This window comes from Leuciscus leuciscus, assembly GCF_965113295.1.
Source record: "Leuciscus leuciscus genome assembly, chromosome: 7".
NCBI classification, from domain to species: domain Eukaryota; kingdom Metazoa; phylum Chordata; class Actinopteri; order Cypriniformes; family Leuciscidae; genus Leuciscus; species Leuciscus leuciscus.
The window spans coordinates 21,891,113-21,914,556 of NC_138731.1; the positions used below are offsets into that span (position 1 = coordinate 21,891,113).

At 38.5% G+C, this 23,444-nt stretch overlaps 1 protein-coding gene across 1 annotated transcript in view; it reads right to left on the reverse strand.

The window, feature by feature from the left end:
- bmpr2b (bone morphogenetic protein receptor, type II b (serine/threonine kinase)) overlaps positions 1 to 22,915 on the reverse strand; it is a 79,302-nt gene extending 56,387 nt beyond the window's left edge. Inside the window, exon 1 of the mRNA XM_082175370.1 lies at positions 21,974 to 22,915. Coding sequence (XP_082031496.1) covers positions 21,974 to 22,052 — 79 coding nt within the window. The 5' untranslated portion in view covers positions 22,053 to 22,915. The remainder of the gene's footprint in view (positions 1 to 21,973) is intronic.
- Positions 22,916 to 23,444: the final 529 nt, after the last annotated feature.

The window sequence follows — 23,444 nt, forward strand, 5'->3', positions numbered from 1 at the left end:
GAGCAACCAAAAGTCAAAGCAATGAATCCTGATTGTTGTTTGTTTTATTTGATGCGTAATAATATTAGTCATGACCGCAAATGCCAAACATTTCAACATACCAAGACTTACGCCAGATCTCAACTTGGGAGTCAGGACTCTGGAGTTTTTATGTTGATGAGAATACAATTTATAAACAACTCGGACAACAGAGAGAAGGTTAGAGATACGAACAATTTGAATTTTTTATGGCTAATGCCATCAAAAATGCGAGTAAAGAATAATGTTACAAAAGATTTCTATTTAAAAAAAATGCTGTTCTTCTGAATTTTATATTAATCAAAGTATCCTTGAATAAAGTGTCATGGATTTCACAAAAATATCAAACAAAACTGCTTTCAACCCTTATAATAATTATTAATAATAATAATAATAAAAATAAATGTTAGAGCACCATATCAGCTTATTAGAATAATTTCTGAAGGATCATGTGACACTGATCACTGGAGTAATAATGCTGAAAATTCAGCTTTGCCATCATAGTAAAAAAAAAAAACATTTTAAAATATATTAAAATAGAAAAGTTATTTTAAAGTGTAATAATATTTCACAATATTACTGTTTTTACTGTATTTTTAAATGTAAAATGCCTTGGTGAGAATAAGAGAATTCATATCAATAATAAATATTCATAACTGCGTTATAATGGGAAAAAACTTACCGTTTTAAATGTTTAAATTTTTTAAACAGTGACCATTTAACTTGACCATTTATATCTATTTTCAAATATTTATTTACTTTTTCCAGTATATGCTTATTCTGAAGTTACTCTGTGATCTTTTCATTTAAAATGCATTGGTGTCAAAAAGTAACAAACTTATAAATCTGTTTTTTTCGACCTGTTTTTGTATGCATTGATAAAACTACTCTAATACCAGTCAAATCTGAACTTTTTTCCTTTTGTCTAAACGGTTTACAGAGGTGTAGCATGACTGCAAATCATTGTCTCAAGGCCTCTAGCTCGGCTCAATAAAACAATGCTTGGTTGGAAAGTAGAAGGTCAGTTAATCTCTTGTTGGACAGACACTATTTATAGTCCAATCCCACATCTGAATGACGCCAAGCGAAAACCCGTGTAGAGCCTCCAAAATCACGTCCGCTAGAATAAAGCCACTCTCTTAGCCTGCTATTTACACATCTGAGGCTGAGGTGCACATTCACATGCAAAGCATCACCTTTTCCCTTCCTTTGAGGGGCTCGAAGAGGGAGAGAAAGGGTCCCAGCAGGGGCAATAGCCCTTGATTCGGACCCATCCCAAAGCTCTTAGCTCCTCAATGAATGCTGAATGAGCTCAAAGCAGCATTTTGTGTTCAAGACGATGAAAGCCAGGAGAACTGCTGATCCTGCTTAGAGAACCAGTGGACGGTCAAGACATGTGAAGTTTCAGTTTGCGCGTTTACGAGACAGAATCATGATGACACATGACATCAGGATACAATGAAAGCAGACGAGCTCCACCGCAAAATAAAATTATGACATTGTGATTTATTGGCAGGCAGTAATGTAACAAGGAGCACCATTTTATCATACATTACAGTGGAGACGATGAGCCTCAGGCCCCCTTTACGAAGAGAAAGCATGATAACAACACAGGGAATGCAATGCATTAGGGCAGTAAAGGTAAAGATCCAGACGCCAGTTCGTCAATGACAAACGCTCAGGAGGGTTTACCTCTTGAGACCTTTCCCAAATGCATACAGACTATGAATGGCCTAACAACCGAATGAATAAATGTAGAGACATGCAGCTTCCTTAGAATGCTGATCATCTGTAGCTTCTATAACTGTATAGAATATGCAGCATGCCAAAAAATTATAATAATAAATACAACATTGAGTGTTTCCTAAAATAATAGACCATATTCAGAGCAGCACCATGACAGGTATGAAAGTGAGGCTGTGAAGGATAGACTTACTGTGTTTTACGCTGTCCTGATTACTTATAATTTTCCACAGCTCATGTTGTCTAGAGTTTTTTGTCTACTGAAACTTCTTGGAAATATATTTTGGCAGTGTTTTGTGAGCAGAACAATCCAAAATCAACATTAAGTTACAGTACAACCCCACTGAAGAGATATAGGCCTATGTCTATCGCTCACATCCTCGCTTTCATTCCCATTAAAAATCAAAGATGCCGCTGATGTGAAAAAGGTCTGTGGTTATTGGGAGTGTCCCACTAACAACTATTATAAACCTGATTATGAAATATAATTTACATGAGGAGGAAAATCTGATCACATATACATACATTAAATATATACACACACACACACATTAATGGGTTTGTATATTATATCAAACTTTAATGTTAGATGTGATTAATCGATTTGACATTGATTGTTTTTTAATTTAACCATTACTTACACATAAAAACATCCAGACAATTTGCATATACAACATGCATGCGTATGTATCGTATGTTATTTTTTATTGCATATATCTTTGTTTCCAAAACTCAATACACCAATATTGTCACATAGCATTTGAAATATTGCTCAGTCTGGTCATTCTGATATGTTTCCATCAAAATGATTGGCTACTTGTCTGACACACAGTAACTTCATAAGGCATCCATGAAGTTTCTAATTCGCAGTTTTGCACATGCTCAGTTTTGTTATTCGGCTGGTCACGCAGACAATTTCCTACCAACTACGCATCAGTCTACTGATTCATAAGTAAACACTTTAACTGGCTTAAATACAAACATCCTGTGCCAAAAATGAAAACCAAAAAAATAAAAAGGCATCAGGAGAGACCAAGAGTCTTTTCAGAGAGAAGAGCTGGTTTAATACACAGCTGCATTAGGCCCACAAGCCCACCTTTTGCTTTTACGGTGTGAAATGTGAGCTCACACAAGCGCCTGCTCCTCCTGATTGATGACGCTGAATCTGATTACATGCCAGCCAGTACCCTTAACCACAAACACACCGGGCTCCTTTTTACACCCTGTCCCCTTTTCAATATCCACATAAACACGCTCTCAGACACCTGGCGTTTGTCTGCCTTTCAATGGGGAGGACGCAGGCTTAATCTTGCTGATTCATATTTCATGTGGCAATGAGATGAGGAAGTAGAAAATGTCAAAGGGAAAAAGTCGAAACCAAAATAAGCTTAGCCGTGTCCTTTAAAGCACAACGGCACAATACAGCACCTCATCCTGACGAGGATTAGAGCCAATAGCACTCACCGATATACGGAGCTCAACAATAAAACAAGAAGAAAAAAAGTTGTTTTTCTCCCTCGGTCCTCCTTTGCACTAATTCCCCACCTCTTTCCCTTCCTCCCTTTAAGTTCCCGCGGAATACTGCACGGACTCACGTCTGAGTGGCTGGCAGACTTCCAGACTTCAGTAATGCACTAATGAGTATTTGGAGACTCCCCTCAGCATTGCCGACGCCATTTGGGGCATGAAAAAGGACAAAAAGAAGAGGGGGAGAGGAGGGGGGAGAAAGGGAGAGAAGAAAACATTGGTTGGCCCTTTGGCCTGACAGACAGAAACTTCAGTGACTTACTGTCATGCAGTGTACTGACTACTGACGCTTATTTACAACATTGACAGACACGCATGTTCAATGTTTGTTGTGTTACATTAGCAGCTCGACATATGCCACCGGTAAAACGCACTAAACAAACACACGCCACACAAAAGAACAAAGACGTGGTGATCGGCGCCAGCGCGGCAAACATAAACCGCAGACGGGGACGACGTAGACCATGACACACTCCACCGAGAGCTGAACCAAAACCTCATAAACACTTGAAAAACACAAAAGCAGCGAAGCGGTCCAATGCAATTAGGGCTCGGCTTATCAACAGAGCTGGAGAAGAGGAATAAACAAGGAATGAAGGAAAACAGAATGCATCACACAGCGCATGAGTCATGAGTTATATTTCTATCTCGCTTCAACATTCACTTGTCAACATTCACACATTTCACTCGTCTTATTTAAGGCCCGGTTCTTTCTTTATTCCCACTTTTATTATCTCCAGCTATTGCAAAAACAGCCATTCTCAACCATTTTCTCTTTGTTTACATTGTACGCCAAAACAGCATCCCAGACTAACCCTGGTCATCCAAATGGAGCTTGAGGTAAGTAGTTTTAAGTTTCAGCGCCATGTTGCATTGATCAATATGCCATTTCATGTTGCATTTGTATTGGCTAGTCAGTAGACGTAGGTCGTAGCGGCAAACATACTGTGAGAAGATCACGCTGAACTTCTGACAACGGCCATTTTTAACTCTCTCACTGTACGACGTAGCCAGGTCCACCGTTTAGGAGCCACGGCCACAGAAATCGCCATGATTGGTCATCTTTCATCAGGGACAGCCCAAAATCGTACAATGTGTGTACAGGGCATTAGGTTAAAAAAAAAACCTAATGACAAAAACTACAAAAAATTCAAGTAAACAACTTAACATGTCTAAATAGTTGTTTAGCTAGCGTTAGCGCTACTGTTCTGTGTGTACTTTAAGTACTGATACCACAATGGTGTTAGACGCTGCTCTGCACAAAGAGGCAACTTGAGCATCATCACTACTCATGATTTTGTCTATCATTAGACTTTTACATTTTGTCGATGCCGTACCAGTGTTAACTCTCATTTTTTGTTTTTGTCGGTCTTTCTGTCTTCTGGCCTCAGATCTTTCCTGTTTGTTCGGCTGTTGAAAGCACTGATTCTACTTTTGTGTCCGCTGGTAAAACATGATAATAAGTGTGTTTAGCAATTAGCGTGAGGATTCTCTCCATCATTAAGTGAAACACTGCAGGCCACATAGTTTATTTTAACATGGTGAAACATATTGAGGGGGCAACCCGCACCATATATAATTAAAACACTTTTTACAGAAAACTATTATGAGTACTAGTGTCTTGTGAGTGACAGCATACAGATGACTCTTCACCAGGGCCAGACTGGGACAAAATTTCAGGCCAGGAAATCTCACACCCATCCAGCCCATCCCATACACCCACAACAAATTTTGGAACCATGGAGAACCATATTTTTTGTATGGCCAGCCATCACATTAAAAAAGATTTAAATCCTTCGGCTGAAGCCGTGCGAAATAAATAAAGGTTATCTCTTGAACTGCACCTTCACTTTAAGAATTTTTTTTAATTTGGTTTCTATAGGAAATTATATAAAACTGCAATGCTGGAATGAGCCAGCGACTGAGGAAGGTGGTCTGGGGGAGGGGGAGGGGTGGACAGTCTTAAGCCCCTCAGACGCCGCTCTGTTCTGGATGAGGTTTTTGAGCAGTGAAGCTGTCAGCTCAGCGGGAACCGCTGACACATCAGCAGACTCACAGTAACACACTCCACCATTATAATGACCTAAAACAGCAGTGGATCCCTCTTTATGTGGATCAGACATGTGGGAAGAGCCTGTCCTGGCTCTCTGTGGACAATGGGAATCATTACGTCAGAATTTAGACCGATTTAAGAAATGAGAGGAAGACTATGTTCAGAGGAACACTCAGTACAAGCTGAAGTACATATTGGCTTTGGTGAGTAAATGGTGAGTTTCGCACTACTTGGCTGATTGTTTGGTAGGAACCGCAAAATAATATATGTTTGGAAATTAATTGTAAGAATGACCCAAACTGATACAAGAAAGTTTTGGGAGATTTTATAAAATTTTTTATCCAGAACTCCAGCTATCAACAACACACCCATGTAAAATATCCCTCACATTAAAGATGGTCACATTTTGGGAAAATATTTGGCAAGATTTAGTAGACAAAAAGTCCATTGTCTATTGGCAATAGTATGCTGCACCGCACACACATAAGTCACTTTCAAACCAAGCAGCTTTCTAACAAAACCAAGCAAATCCACGTGACCAACTGTTGCAAAATCTGCATAGGGAAATGTGACTTGTCAAATTTTGACAGACATATTTTACATATTTTATTAAAATAATGCTTATATTATTTTGCAGTATTTTAAATAATTATTTTTCAAATTTGATTTACTGTAAAGTGACATTCTCTGTGTCACAACACACATCCAACTAATCAATGATGAAACTCATTGTTGATTATTTTCATTATCCACTTTTATTGATTTTATGGATTTGTTGTTGCGTCCCCAGTTCCTTCATCTGCACGATCCTGTATGTTTGGTCAAGAAGAGAAGATTGTGACCACTGGATGTCCACGACACTAGTCCAACTAATTTAGTTTGTGGCTTTTTGCCAATGTCACCCAAATCTCACCAATTTATGCATGAAACACTGAAACAGATCTTAGATCAGCTGTGTGTAGTAATGTAACTTCCACACTTTCTAATCCTATTGCCTGAATAGTAGAGGGACTAAGAGCGGAATAAACCATGCAGATCAGACCACTGCTCGGCCAGATGGCGTCTCCGTCTCCATCCATCACGCCCCTTTACGAGGCCCAGATTAACAATCTCCAGACTTATTTACCTATCATCACAGAGGAGGAAGTCCAAGATTATCCGTACAAAGGATCAGGAGGTTTGTGAATGCGGTTGGGATAATTAAAACTCGCTGAATGTGCAGTAACCACAGGCCTTCGCTGTCACTATGGGAACCCGCAGCGAGAAGATCCTACTTCATAAAAAAAAAGGAAGCCACTGTCACTAAGCGACTGGCTCTTTTTTCAACAATTACAGAGACTGACAGTAATTAAAGACACTCCTGCACACCCTCAAGCTTATTAACAAGGTGAAGGACTTTGATACATGAGAACCGCCACATTCCATACAAGCCACACGGCTGGTCGTGAAGATATACCTACACGACCAGAGAGACGACAAAGCAGGCAAGGCCCTGTAAGACAATACTGTCTCAAGACAATTACAACCCAAGAGCTCACCAATGTGTTGCAAGTGATACGCTGTATAGGTCAATGACGTGGCGCTTATTTTCAATCTAATTCAAAATTCACTAAAAATGCAATTCAAACATACAATGAATTAAATATACCACTTCAATGAGCATGTTTTAAACTAATGAATTTAACTCTTTCCCCACCATTGAAGGAAATTTCCATCATTTGTGAAACAACGCTTCCCAGCCATTGAAGGACATTTCCGGTTTTTGCTGTTATATGGTAGGGGGCGCTATTAGGAATCTTCTGAAAGAGTAGAGAATCTCCGGATCAAAACACAAGCGAAGAAGAAGCAGAAACAAGCGATAAACTGCCTAATGTTGACGAATGAAATGTCGACCCAGATCATCATTCTGAATCCCATCCAGATGTAGGCCTAGTCTCTGACTAAAACGTGATTTTCTCAGCTTTTTGCTCAAAATGTTGTCATTTCACAGTTCACACTGCTTACTAATATTTTAAAATATAAAACTTTTGTCTGCCAAATCAAAGTTGTGACTAACATGCATGAATTTTTTTTTTTAATAATAATAATAATAATAATTCAGACCCTCATGACTGTGTCAATTCTCTTAAAACATCAGAAAATTTGACCTTTTAATGACAAGGCAAGGTTAGTTCAGGTTGTAAAATGTCTTGTTGGGCAACTCCAACATAATATTTTGAATTAATAATTCATTGTATTTAAAAAATTTTTTTTTAATAATGATTAAGATGCATACACTACTGTACATGTATGTACGGTATAAGGAAACTATATATTTAAGCAATAAGCCCAGCGAAGCCATGTTTTACAGTGGATTTAGAACAGCTAAGGGGCGTTGTTAGGCACGACGCAGAGCTTTTATAAAACTTTGTATAAAAATGTATTCATAAAATAAACACCAGCAACAAAAAATATAACGTTATAACACATGTATTCTTCCGCCAAGCAATGTAGTTCCAAAGAGGTTGCCAAGCAACACATGCAGCAACAAAGAATCACAAATGGCAGTTGCGCAGTAATACTAATGTAATGTGGTCACAGGTGTAGCCTATGTTTGTTGAGTAATTTACAACGGCTTCGAACGCGGCTCAACCAATCAGAATCAAGGACCGGAACGATCCGTTTTATAATTATAATTACTATAATTACTGCTTTTACATGATACACAACATGACATTTTTAGCATTAAATTAAAACTTGTTGAAGTGGTATAAAAATTCTCAAAACCATATGAAACCAACATGAATGCAAAGAGTACATTTCTAAAAAGACACATGCATTTAACCTAGACAGTAAAATATTTGTCCTTTTTTATTTATTTATCAGACACTCTTATATGTCATTGACCCACCTGCCACTTTTGTTTTTGGACATCGGTCTAGACGAAGACATAGCTTGTGGAAAGAGGACACGTACCATCGGGGCTACTCATGTCTACAAACTCCTAGTTTCAAAAGTAGTTGAACATCTGTGTCCAAACAGTATTAATCACAAGAAGGGCCTGACAGCGCCAACCTATTTTTGTCACGGCAGAAGCTGAGGGCTGAACTTGTATCTCATTAAAACGTAAATACTACACAAATTATCTTGAATCCAGCTTGCTGGGATTCATAAATCGTTGATGGCTTTGGCTCGAGGTCAAGCTACTGACGGCAGAGCTAATGTTGATGTTGCACGTGTCAACAGTCATCTTCCACAGGGGACGGAGCATGTTTGCTCACAAAGACGCAAACCCAACAGGAACGTGAGAGAACTGCATTAAGTGTGTTCATAATTTAGCAGAAATGCACACAGCAGGGTCATTATTAATTGTTCAAAAAGTTATACAATATTTACCTCAAAATGAACCCACATTAACACGCGGGTCACCTTAAAATACGAGCCTTTCATGCACCAACAACTACATGGCAACAAGATCAGGGGTGTTTAACGGCTGGCAGGTTTGTCAGCTCCTCGCTTTTTCCACTGGCTTTTCTCGATCAGGTTTGCCGTGTGACTGTGGCGGAGGGCAGCTTGAAAAGCTTCGGAATTGAGCCTCTGACCACAGAGAGAGCTGTGCCAGGGTTTTGAAATACCCCTCCACAAATACACCTCCCATCCAGAGAGCTCTGGTGTGCACTTGCCTCTCACCACCCAGACATGTAGGCGCTGTTGGCAAGAGAATGGATCCTCCTCCCTCCGCTGGAGAGGCTACGAGACTCGCCAAGTTTTCCAATGCAATGCGGCTCAACTTGGTGAGGTAAAGTCTGCTTAAAGGGTTACTTCACTCAAAAATAAATGCATTAATTACTCACCCTCATGTCGTTCCAACCCTGTAAGACTTTCGTTGATCTTCGTAACGCAAATGAAGATATTTTTTGATGAAATCGGCAGGACCACCACTTTGACGCTTCGAAAAATTCATAAAGAGATCGTAAAACTAGGCTAATTCATATGAATTTAGTGGTTTAGTCCATATTTTCTGAAGAGACTCGATCGCTTTATATGATGAACAGATTTAATTTAGGCTTTTATTCACATATAAGCATTCATCAACTCACACATCAGTTATGGTAAACAGAAGCTCAAGCATGTTTACTTGATGTGTGAGAACCAATGAGGTTCGTTCTCGTGTTATGCTGCACGTTTGACCTTCAGCAAGAACCAATGAGGTTTGTTCTCGTGCATCAAGCAGGTTCGGTTGAGCTTCTGTTTATGTTCGCTGATCAAAGTTTAAATGTGAATAAAAGCTTAAATTAAATCTGTTCATCATATAAAGCCATCGAGTCTCATTAGTAAATTTCGACTAAACCGCTTAATTCATATGGATTCGTTTAAGATCAGATAAGACATCTTTATGAACTTTTCGAAGCGTCAAAGTAGTAGTTGCGTAGACTGTCAATGGAGGGACAGAAATTTCTCAGATTTCAACAAAAAGATCTTCATTTGTGTTCCGAAGATGAACGAAAGTCTTTAAGGGTAATTCTCTACTCTTACGAAGAGTAATTAATGACAGAATTTTCATTTTTGGGTGAACTAACCCTTTAATTCCCATCTTCGTCCAACATGGATGTATTTACACATTAAAGTCACGATGAAATAAAAATTAACAATGCTTTTTTCATGCAATATTGCAGTATTTATTATAAACAATTTATCGTGCACAAATTGTTTTTTGAGCCCTTGTAATCTTTAATCAAAATAACTTCACCTCCCTCTTGCAACGACATCTTTTCTCTTCTCTGATGACGCGTTTACTGGCGAGAGGGCGGGACAACCTGTCACTCAGATGACATCACAATGATCTGACGATCCAATCAATTCCTGATTGTCAAAATCAAGTCCTGCCCTAAATTTCTTGTATTCACTCGGAAATATATCACAATAAGGAAGAAAAGACTATTGAAACTTCCGTTTCATGTCGACTTCAACTTTACCACAAGATCTGGAGAGGAATTGTGATAAATATTTAACCAAAAGGAGAAATAAGCAAGATTTTTTTTTTAGCCTCTGCTTGATTTGAGCAAAACAAATAGACAAAGTCTCACACACTAAAAGCAGTTACTTGGAAACATTATGCCATTTTGTACAACCCAGACCATTTTAATGCAATTTTGTGCAGGTCGCAGATCATTCTTCGACGTAACAAATCAATTTATCAAAAGCTGCATCTGTTATTTCATGACAGCGTAAACTGCTGCATGTTTCTGAAAGCAGGCTCAACGGTGCTCATAGACAGCTGGGGTAAAGAGGAACAGAGCGATGGACTGAATGTGGCAGATAGCCAGAGGAGAGCCACTGCATTTTAATGTGAGCTAGACTGAGGGTGTGTGCGTGTGTTGGTGCTCAAAGTGGGGGAAAAAATAGGTGCTGGTACTTCCTTTGATATTAGCACTGCCAAATTTAACTCATTAGATTGGCTAAATGTTTACTAGAGGTACATTTAATTAAAATTGTTTTACTCTATCCGTGTCATTTTTTTAAAGGCAATTAGAATCGAAGAGCAGCAGCACAGTGAACATCAGTGTTTAAAATCATAAGTACTAATAATCTTAATTTATATTTAATCTATAAACCTATACTTAATCAAAATATATGATTTATATTTATCATAAATTAAATTCGGATCAGAGGTAATCTTTTGCTTGTCTGGTGAAATTTAAGTTCAGTAATATCACCTATTATATGGGAAACACTGTTGATTGCACTAATGTTATTGGCACCCGAAAACCTTTTCTATCCATCCTCCAAACCGCTTATACAGTAAAACAGTGATAATGTGAAATTGTATTCATTTAAAATAACAGTTTTCTATTTGAATATATTTTTAAAATGTAATTTATTCCTGTGGTGGCAAGCTGAATGTTCAGCAGCCCTAATATATTTGCTAGGGAGAGCGACAACATCTCATGGTGAGGTCAATGTCAGCACGATATGGGCTTGAGGTTTGGGCCCAAAATGGTTTTATCCACAGGTTCCACGGTGGCCTGATCTGAATTAGCCCCAGTCAGATTATATATGAGATTCATTTGAACCTCATGGAAAAACTATTTAGTGTCCAAAATGCCTACGTTGACCATGAAATGTTGGATGGGAGATAATGGGCCGCTACAATGAGTGATTATGAGGACTAGTTGCTGTATTTGCTGAATCATTTCATAGAATCTTTTAATTAAAAAAAATAGTTGCGGCTGCTAGCTGCAAAGGAGATATCTCTGCTGATTCATTCGCCCCATATTAAATTATTTACCCTGACTATGGTCTATCTACAACATGTACCAGAATAACAACAGTCAACACATTGCAAGACTAAACAGTCTTTGTGTAGTGAGAGCAACAGGGCAGACTATCTTGTTGAGCATGGATAGTTGCAAAAACAACACTCTAAACAAAAATGGTGCTAAATAGCACTAAAAGTGGTTCATTGGCTTGTAATCATAGGGGAACCACTTTAAGTGCCATATAGCACCTACCTTTGTCAAATGGTGCTATGTAGAACCATAAGAGGTGCCATATAGCACCTTAACCACCCCAAAGAACCGCTAAAGAACCGCTGAAGAACCAAACTGGGCTTAACAGGTTCTTTAAATGGTAGTGGTGCTATATAGCACCTTAACCACCGCAAAGAACCCCTGAAGAACCATTTTTTTTAGTGTGAATTACGGTTACTGTGAAAAGCATGGTGCAGAATTACCAGAACCATACAGATGAGCACTGGCTCACAAACCTGATGCATCATATTTGATAATTTGTTAATTTATAAATAAAAAAACTTCAGTCCAGTAAGTGTTCATCTTGAAATATTAATAACAATATAAATGTTATTCTTACATTTACTTTATAAAAACCAGTGATGAGTTCACTGCAAAAAGGCACGTATACCACAAACTGAAAGAGGAAGTGTTTAGAATGATACTAAAAGGCCTTTTCCTTTGCTAAAACAAGTATAAACAATAGTATATGTCCAAATTCACAGAGCTCATAAAAGAGTAAGCAAAAAGTACCTGTATGACCTACTACTTCCGGTGGGATTCTGAAGTGTGCATACGATGGGCACTTTACTATCCCATGAGGCCGCGGGAGAGGATTTGTGGATCGCAGTGAAGAGACACAACTGATGCTGGTAGGTCACATGATAATGACAACATGGCAGATGTAGTACATCCAGAGTACACCCATTCATACTATATAGAATGCACTTTTTTAGCGGTCATGAAGTAATTATTTATTGAAAATAAGTACCACCTCAAGAGAGTATGCGATTTCGGACGCAGACTGTATTTTTCAAACAATTAAACACATTTGGTCAAAATCTCATCAAGTTATAAAAGATGAAGTGCTTCACACAGGCTATTTTAAGCCCTATTCGCACTGGATTAGTATTATCTGGGGACCTCGTGTGATTTAGAAATTACTCACCCACATCTGAATTTCGTGTGGCGCATTCGCACGGGATAAACGAAGCCTGTGATTTTACTCGAAATTACTGACATATCTCCCGGATATGATGTCAACCATGGCTATTGCTTGGAAATATCTTGTCGTTATTATAGGTCTAGCTGTATGATATAACATAAACAGAAGAATGTTCCTTACCGCATGCTGCTATACATGTCTGTAAGGAACATGGAACAATGTGCCGCTGCTCACCGCTCACAGCCAACATTCACTGGCAATCCTATAGCTACGATCCGCTTATTTGGGACTATTTCGGCTACAAAAAGAGGTAGGCTACTTTAACTGCAGTGTTATAAAGTTGTGGATGGTTGTCTTTTTTAAAAAGTATTTTGTCTTTTATTTTTCGTGTTCGCATTTATGAGGAAAACGTGACCGTTCTTCATAACAGCACTAAAAGACTGCTTTAAAACTTTCACAGATACCTAAAACAGAAAGCACAAAGCCTTTCTTTAAAACGAATTTCGTTTTGTATTAATTGTATCTTAATTTTAGTCAGTGTTTTATTATCCAATTTCCTGGATTTAATAAGTAAGAAGTAAATATAGATATTCAAGACACGGAGGGCGCCAGCACCTCAACTGAACTGCGCTATCATCCCAAAAAAATGGATGTAAAAAAAATAAAATATAAATATATCTATTATCTACAGAAATCTCTACTTTTAAACAAAACCATTCAAAACAAAATAAAATTAAATGTGCATTTCTCTCCAGCGCGTTCACTAGGATACTGCGAAGATCGTGAGTCAGTAGCCTATCGTCATCTTTGCAGCCGGCACAGAAAACACTTGTTTATTAATAAACAATTAAAATGTTTCATTGGAATAGTTTACATATTCAGAATCATTACTTTTGCTGGTTCTTATTGACAGCTTTTAGGTGCCGTTTACATGAACGCGTCACTGCATCAGCACCAGAGAGAGAGAGAGAGAGAGAGAGAGAGAGATTTCTTTTACTTATTTTTAGGAATTATAGCCTAATGAACAAACAAATATCTATTAAGAGCGCCGCCACGTTGTATTGCGTAGAACCGAACGTTCACCAAATTCTTACAGAAATATGTTCTAAATATTGCAATGCTTTTTTTTTACAATATCGTGCAGCTCTAGTGTAGGCTATAGCCATGACCCCGCACCCAAATACTACCAAAACACTCCAACGCAATCTCCATTCTTCGCGAAAGATGGATAAAAAAGCGAAAAAAAAAAGAAAAAAACATTGACAAGATTATAAACGACCCGCCAAATCACAGAGATGCCGATTCGCACGGGACTAATATTATCACAGGACCTCGGTGTTCGGCGAAATATGGTAGGTCATTTGCGGGGGAATTTTTACTTTACAAATTACAGACATGGCCGATTCGCACGGGATTAAGATCACAGACAATCTCCGCGATTATTACAAATTACTAGAGGTCACCGGGTAATACTTATCCCGTGCGAATAGGGCTTAAGATAGTATTAGCTATGACTTGACAACAAATGGTAGACTAAAGCCCTATTCGCACGGGATAAGTATTACCTGGTGACTTCTAGTCATTTGTAATAATTGCGGAGGTTGTCAGTGATCTTAATCCCATGCGAATCGGCCATGTCTGTAATTTTATAAAGTAAAAATCCCCCCCGCAAATGACCTGCCATATTTCGCCGAACACCAAGGTCCCGTGATAATATTAGTCCCGTGCGAATCGGCATCTCTGTGATTTGGCGGGGTCGTTTATAATTTTTTCAGGGTTTTTGTTTCCTGTGTGCTTTTTTATCCATCTTTCGCAAAGAATGGAGGCTGCGTTGGAGTGTTTTGATAGTATTTTGGGTGCTGGGTCATATCACTATACACCATACAACTATATAATTTGCAGAAAGAGAAAGCTGAAAACCATGATTAGATGGAGATGAATGACATGTATAGCAGCATGCGGTAAGGAACATTCTTCTGTTTATGATATATCATACAGCTAGACCTATAATAACGACAATACATTTCCAAGCAATAGCCTATTGACATCATATCCGGGAGATAAGTCAGTAAATTCGAGTAAAATCACAGGCTTCATTTATCCCGTGCGAATGTGCCACACGAAATTCAGATGTGGGTGAGTAATTTCTAAATCACACGAGGTCCCCAGATAATACTAATCCTGTGCGAATAGGGCTTAAGACACTCTTCTCTTCTCCGATCCTCCAATACATAAAACATTAGCCTTATACAGTATATGTATAAGAGACGGTCCAAAACGTCTGCAGCACTTCATTCACAATATGGCCGGGGTGGAGTTATGCTGACAGTTTGAGAAGCCAATGGAGTTACGAGGTTTAATAACAAGCTCTTTTTAATACTTTTCATTGGTTAAATATTTGCAAAACCCACCAACAGAGAGACGTAAAGGGTGACAAATAGTAATGATTTATGAAAAAAAGATGAAGTATGCAGATATGAGGTTTCTGCCCAACAGTGACAGCGATATTTTAATTTGTATTAATATATAAAGTAATTGTCTTACAGAGTTTAAGCAATAGAGTAAAATAATAACAATAATTAAAAAATATATATCATTTCTCCTCATAGTAATTAGGCCCCCCCCGGACCTGTGAGCAAAGGCACGATCCTAGAATGCCTATGCATAAATCCGACCCTGTGTAGGCTATAACAGATTTTACAACACCGTTTTGATGATGTTGATAATTCAAATGCCTTTGAAATTTGCGCATCAAATACGATACAGTAAGAATTATAGTGTTAATCCACCACAGTGTTCACAGTCCACCTCAGAAGAACGGTAAACGACGCATCAAACCCATAAACCGGAGTCGTAATTTTATGAAGGGAGTAAGCGAGGAAAATAATGACAACAAAATAAGCGGCTCTCGGAAACCTGAGGGAAGTGAGCGATTAGAGATGCATGAAAAGAACAAGATCGAAACGAGATCTAGAAATTGGTGTTTTGCCCCCCGAAGCAACGTGAAGAACTGCAAAGGGGCCACATTACATTCCTCAAGTGAAATGATTTTTCAATTAGTGTGTGAACTGCGTTTGGAACTTGGAAGGGGGGAAGAGTCTATCAGAGGAGGGGGCTCAGATTCAATCAGTTAGGCTGCAGACGGAGGGCACTATGTGAATGTGTTGAGGGGGGGTTGGCGTCACCGCAAGGGAATGTCTCTCTCTCTCTCTCTCTCTCTCTCTCTCTCTCTCTCTCTCTCTCTTTCCTCCCCAGCCGCCTGCCCCTGGAGCCAACGAGAGACACATTGTTTAGTCTAAATCCTGCTCGTGCAGGGCTACACACTCCAGACCCCCAACCAAAACACACAAACAAGAGGAAATGCGCACCGAAAAACAACAGTGAACTCCAAGAACAGAAAATCTGTGCATTTGCTGCTTTACTTTGAAGTGTCACGCTACAGACAGCTGTATACGTGATACACGCAGCAAAAAACGCAGACGCCGCGCTGACATGACATGCAATATCATATACCGCGCTGAGCAGTGACACACAACCAATGCACACATGCATTTGGCACACCCATACTGAACTGCTATCAGAGTACAAATCAAAAACGTGGAAATGCTTGACAGAGTGAGACAGCCAACTCCTACTTCCCGCCCTCCCCCACAGACAGACGGGCAAATTCCTTAAAGGCCGACAGCTCAGACGCAGACGCTAATACGTAACACACAGGGCAACAAACACACCGCTGCGGCGGGGCTACGGCGTGTCTCAAAGAAAACATCAGGAAATATCACAGAGCGTCACGTCTGTGCTAATTTGCACTCGTTTTAAGTTCCGCAGAGATAATCATCTTTGCTCATAAAACGTTTAAATTAGAGTGATGGAAAACCTCAAAGGAAATTATATTAAGACCAGACGTTTGAAATCATATATTTGGGTAATTACAGAATGGGATCCAACGTAACACTTCCCTGTGTGTAATTTTATGTTAACCCCTTTGGCGTGATGAAAAGGAAGAAATGTGAAAACCAGAGTAGGCCTACCACCTTTTAAGTAAGAACAGCAGCACATACTTATTGCATACTCTGGTAAAGTGGTATTAGATGGTATACTATGGTAAACTATGGTAAAACTATCAAAATAGAGATGGAGCAGGGAACTCCTGTTATATTTTGTGTTATATTAAGTGTTGCACTTTAAGCCTGGCCTATAATAATTTACGTATAGTATTGCATATATATTTATTGAGGAAAATACTAATATTTGTATTTTACTTAATTTATTTTAATGTACTGTAGGATAGAAAATAAAAACTTTAGTTAAAGCTTTTAAATATTTTTTATATTACATTTTAATTAACAAATATTTCCATTTTTCACAACAGTTGGTTTAAGGACAAACAGTAATTAGCAGTCTTGTAAAAGTTTGGGGTTAGTATGATTTTTTTTTTTTTTTCAGCAAAGAATTAAGGATGCATTAAATTGACTATGAAGTGAGTGACTGTAAAGACATTTTATGCAACAAAAGATTTAAATTTCAAATGTTTTTTGGAGATTATAATAATAGGAAAACGTTTCTTGAGAAGTAAATCAGCATGATTTCTGAAGCATCATGTGACACTCCTGGAGAACAGTTATTTTAACTTTAATGATATTTCATATTACTGTTTTTACTGTATTTTTGATCTAATAAATGGAGCCTTTGTGTGACCATAGACTTTGTTTTAAAACACATTAAACAGTAGGCCTACTGTATATAAAAAATATAGTACTGATACCAATGGTACCAACTGCCAACTATCATAAACACAGTATCATGATTGCAAACATTGTTTGCTCCTGTATTATAAGTTATTGTGTTCAAAGTCACGTTAGATAAAAGCATGTAATGTAAAAATGTACATTACATTTTTTTTTATGTAAATGGTACCGTGTCCAAAAAAAAATAAAAAAATGTATACGTAATATAATTTCTTTATATATATAAAAAAAGTAATTTGGCAAAGCCTGAGAAATTCTGCCACTGTGTGTGAAATAAACTGCTAGTTTGTCAGCAAGTTCAGACACTGTGTCCAAGATAAGACATGGGTCAAGACACAGGCTTAATTGTGTTTCTAACATGGTGCACAGTCCATTATCCAGAAATTGATGCACAGTCCTGGATGCTCCACAGAACGTCCTTGATCAAGAACACAATGTCTCTCTTCATGGCCCAGCTAGAATCTCATACCACGGCCTGTCGTCTCTGAAAAGCGCCAATACTGTGTATGAACTATCGCCAGAGCCTTAATGGTCATGTTACACATGTGTGTGTATATGAGTAATGAGTGCTGATGGGCTTAGCAGAGTGGCAAAAGATCCATAGCTTCATGCTCTCCCAGCGGTCACAGACGGGGTAATGACTCTCGCGCACCGTACAGCCTCCCCTGTCCCCTTCATCTTAATCTTTACCATGCTCGACAAACCGTCCTGTCGCTGGTTCCTGAAAGGCCCAACCCCAACTGCGGCACATTGCAGTACAAAACTCCCTCAAGTGAAACTAACTACCCATCCAGATCTAAATCACAGTGGCAGCTCCTAACGGCTTTAAAATGAGCTTGTGACGAGTCCACGAACCGGTTTACCAGCATGGTTGGACAAGACCACACTTTTAAATACCATGTCGTCTCCATTGTGTGGTCTTACCTCTGTAGTCACAACCGCAAAGCTGAAATCTCATTCCTCGCGGGACCTGTGGGTTTGAAGGACAGATGATGGTGGAATATTATGTGACCTAGTACGATCACTTTAACTAAGGAGAATTAGTATGGCGATAACACTCAGCTGAAAGGAATCTGACAAGAAGCTTTTGTTGGAGATTGACTATATTTGAAATGTGAATGAGCCATTTCTATTGGTGTGCCCTGAGGATTCAACCTTAGATGAAATTTAAAATCATAGCTTAAGTTATGACTCATAATAACTGTAAAGGCAGTCTCTTTAGCTCTTCCATTTCTCAGAATCAATACTGGGTTATTTTCATGACCGGAAATTATCTGGATTAATATAATAGGAGATATTTTTGTGGATGCGCTTGCTGCATTCAAAGACAAAAACAAACAAGAGCATTAACAACAAAGTACTATGATAATACCAACATATTGGACATTTTCCACTTCCACCGTGATATGACCAATTATTCTTTGAAGTACCATGTACAAATCATATTTGAATATGGTAAACATACAGTAATGTGGGTCATGGTATTACCATGTGACACATCACTGCACAACGGTATCATTACAGAACTGTAAGGTAAAAGTGTGGTGATTCGCAATTGATTTTTTTGTTGTTGATGCATATGCTTGCTGTATACAAATCCTGCATATTCCCAATGTGAATATTAGAGAATCTAAGGATTTTACTTTCCGTTCGACTTTAAGCTGCACTCATTAATGTTTGGGATATATTTTGCTGGCTCTTATTCATCCTAGTGGTCTTGGACTTCATACTGACAAATCAACATTGACAAGCTTTTCTGTTTCTTCTCAAAGAGGCCTGGTTGACTTTTGTTGTATTCCTTTCCATTCTACAGTTCAAAAGTTTGGGTTCAGAAAGACTTTTGTGCTTTTGAAAGAATTCGCTTCTGCTCACCAAGGCTGCATTTATCTGATCAAAAATACAGTAAAACATTAATATTGTTGTGAAATATTATTAAAATCAGATCAAAAGCACGCACATCCAAAGCAATATGTTGCTCAAATTGGGTGCTCGACAAGAAAATTAATTTTAAAAAAGGAAAAAAAGTCGGCACACCATGGCTCCAAAATATGAAAATGTTATAAGACTCACACACAGGTGGTAACGTCTTCGTTGGTCTGACGAAGAGCCTACGCACTCGAAACGTTACGACTCGAAACTGTGTGTGAGTCGATTATTACATTTTCATATTTTGGAGCCATGGTGTGCCGACTTTTTTTCCTTTTTGTGAAATATTATTACAAATTAAAATAACTTAAATAATATTTTTTTATTCATGTGATGGTAAAGCTGAATTTTCAGCATCATTACTCCAGTCTTCAGTGTCACATGATCCTTCAGAAATCATTCTAATATGCTGATTTGCTGCTCAAGAAACATTTCTTATTATTATCAATGTTGAAAACAGTTGTGCTGCTTAACATTTTTGTGGAAACCATAATACATCTTTTTCGAGATTCTCTGATAGACAGCAATAATTTTATTTCAAATATAACTGAAAAGGTAAAACTATTTACAAATTGGTATTTTTATTTTTCAGAGAACTCTTTAAATGGTATAACACTGTAGGTCATGTGATCTCAACATGGCAGCCTCCATGAGTGTAGAAGACATTTTAAACATTTGTCAAAAGTTCTAATTTCTTTAGGAGTAAAACATAAAAAAATCTGGACAAATGACTGGGTGCACCTTTGAGGAATAGAGCACAACTGACACTTTCATAATCCCCTTCTCCTTCCATCCTCTCCATAATCTACTGTACAAGTGGAGACAGAGACCGTTATCTCACCGAGGTCAAGGCTGAACCCAAAATACATTTCCAACTAGCATGCAGTTAGCTCACATAAACAATAACTACCATACAAAACTCTAAGTCTAATAATTGACGCTTAATTAGGGAACAGACTTGAATGAATTAATGTGTACAGCATAGGGAAATATATCCGTTCATCACATTCCTGTAATGTTCTAGGGACTTTTCAAGGGTCTCAAAACAATCAATGGTACAATAATCACATGCTTCTGATCTGATGACCAACCGCACATAACATCAGGGTAAACAGGCTCAAATGGCCGACACACAGCATGGTCGATCTGATCCATATGAACGCAAGAGACAAGAAACAGACATCAAAACACACTCTCTGATAATGATCCCCTGTCTGTGTGATTTATACACACACAGCCTTATTTTTAACTTGATCCTGCACTGCACTATTGCCAATGCCAACATTTTCACACACAAAAAAATTGCAACAGTCCAGTTTTTGTAATTCTGTATTTCGAGTCCTAAAGCAGATATATAGCCTATGAGAAAGCCATCAGCCTAAAAAACAACATCTGATTATGAAACCAACAATCCAGGCAGAAACGTTTCTAATTTCTCTCCAAATTTTCCCAAAAGTGCCTGCCTGTGTAACTGACCAATGCAGAGTCAAAACACTTCAGTTTAAACAAACTAAAACATTATTAAAGTTCATTATACTGACATCAAACTACCAAAAACAGGATTCACCATAAGACACCACTGACTAATAACTGAAAACTTAAGTCTTGATTCATATACCAGGAAACACTGTCAAAACATTTGCTGCATTCTAAGACAAAAACATTCAAAATACAGACAAAACAAGAGCACTAAAAAAGTACCATGGCAATACCAAGATTTCAGAACATGCCCCATAATAAAAAATTGTTTTAAATACCATACACTGTAAAAAGAATGATATGATCAATAAGTTGACAACTTGCATATTATTTACATATATTTGCAAATCATTAAAATAAGTTAATAACTGAATACATTTTTTACTCAGTTTAATGTCATTTAAGTTGAAATGACTTAAACATTCACGTTGATTGTACTTAGAATTTTAAGGCAGCAACTTTTTTTTACAGAGTAGTACATTAATAAGATAATAATTCAGAAACGTGGACCATAATATTACCATCTGACACCATCACACTATTGCACCAACAGGCTTCCAGTGTTTTCAGGAAATGCAGCTCACCATCAATGCACAAACTAATTCATCACAAATCCATCAAAACAATTTAAGTTACAACTAATATGCAAATTCAATAACCAATTAACTTCTGCATATTCCCAATATTATCTAGTTTAGGTCTAATCTTTCTAAGTAGCACTATCACCTGCTTGTGTAACTGTCAAAGTAAATCCACTTTAGTTTAACTAGACTAACACAGAAGACGCCCTTCAAGTTCAAGCTATTGACAATGATATTGAAACAAGATGCACCTCAACACATCACTCGGTAAGAGTGAACCGGCAAAGCGACAGTCCAGACAGTTCACATTTGTACAGTAAACCGATTCAGTTCACTTCACATTACAGTGTCCATGCTGCAGCCTAATGAACAACATGCATGCACATAACGTGATATGGACTCTGTAATATGGATACACATAATATCAGTTAAATAGTTGAAATGTAGATCTGAAGCATATTTACCAGCCACGGCACCGAGCAGAAGCATTGAGCACAGCCCCAGTGACAGTACTGATGTTCGGTTTAGGATCCGCACTCTCATCCTGATGATAGTCCTGGTGCTTCTGGATGGGTTCAGCTCCAAAAAAAAAAAAAAGTTCCAGTAGATTTCCTTTTTTTACCCCTCTTCTCTATCGAACGAAGTTCAAGCTCATGTGCTCGGAGGGAATAGTCCGAAATGAGACGTGCAGATATAGGTTTGGAGGCAATGCATGGTTTTCGATGCCTTTGGGTTTCTGTGTGCTTTGATAAATAGATTATAAACACATTTTCTCCATGCTGGTTCGGAGTTTGAGCGATTACACTTCATGCAATGTGTGCGATCCACTTCCTCGCATGTCTTCAGCCTTTTTGAGAGAGGGCTTAAAATTGCTGTGATCACGTCTCGGTTGTTATCAGCGTTTATAAACAAGATTTAGTTTCGATCTATTTGGTTCTGGTCCAGACGCTCGAGCAGTATCTCAATATGGGTCAGGTTTCTTCGTGTCAGCCCGCTTCAGTCGATGTTTAGCTTCACGAGCTGGCGACATGCCCGACATTTCCCGGCTTTATCCTGTTTTATTCCTGCATAATGTTTCTGAAATGAAAGAAATCTAGGGCAGAACGCGTCAAACCCATCGGTTGGTTCAAGCGGCTGAACAGGAGCGACATTGAGTCCGATCCAAAGCGACAGAGGCCTTTGATAAACAGCGCAGTGACTCTCAGTCGATGATGGTCGGTAAACTGATCGCGGGTCAGGGTCTGCTCGGGTAAATTAACGCATTTCTCCCGGTGTGGATGATTATCGCCTCGCGGATCGTGTTGAGCTCCCGCGGCCGCTCTCGGTAACTTCAGCTCCGCCTAGAGCAGACAGATGAAGGGTAGCCAAGTCCTACTCCTCCACCCCCACCTCTCCCTCTCTCTCTCTCTCTCTCTCTCTCTCTCTCCCTCCCTCTCTCTCCAATCCAATTCAAAATTGTCTCGCTTTCTTTCTCTCCTTTCACCCTTACAAATGTACCATGGTTATTTTCCGCCAAAACACCACGCTTACTACTGCATTTTATAAGCAAAGGTTACTTGTAATTATTTGGAAGTTGGAGGGAGGACTGCTTGTATTTTGATTGCGCCTTTCGGTTGATACTATCAAAGTTGAGCAAGGTTAGACTACGACAGACAGTGATGTACATGTGGGTGACTTGAGGCCACAGACAATCTTTCCATACAAACAGCGCCCCCTGGTGACCGACACCCTGTAAGTAAAGCAACAAGGCCTCAAAGGACCACGAGAGCCCTGTCATTAAAATCAAGTGCTCTATAATTGATTTTAAGACTTTGACTTTAAAGAGAAGCAGTCACACATACCACACAGATTTGATGGTATGCGTGTTGTAACAACTATAGTGAAAACACTTATATTTATGCATTTGGCAGATGCTTTTATCCAAAATAACTTTCA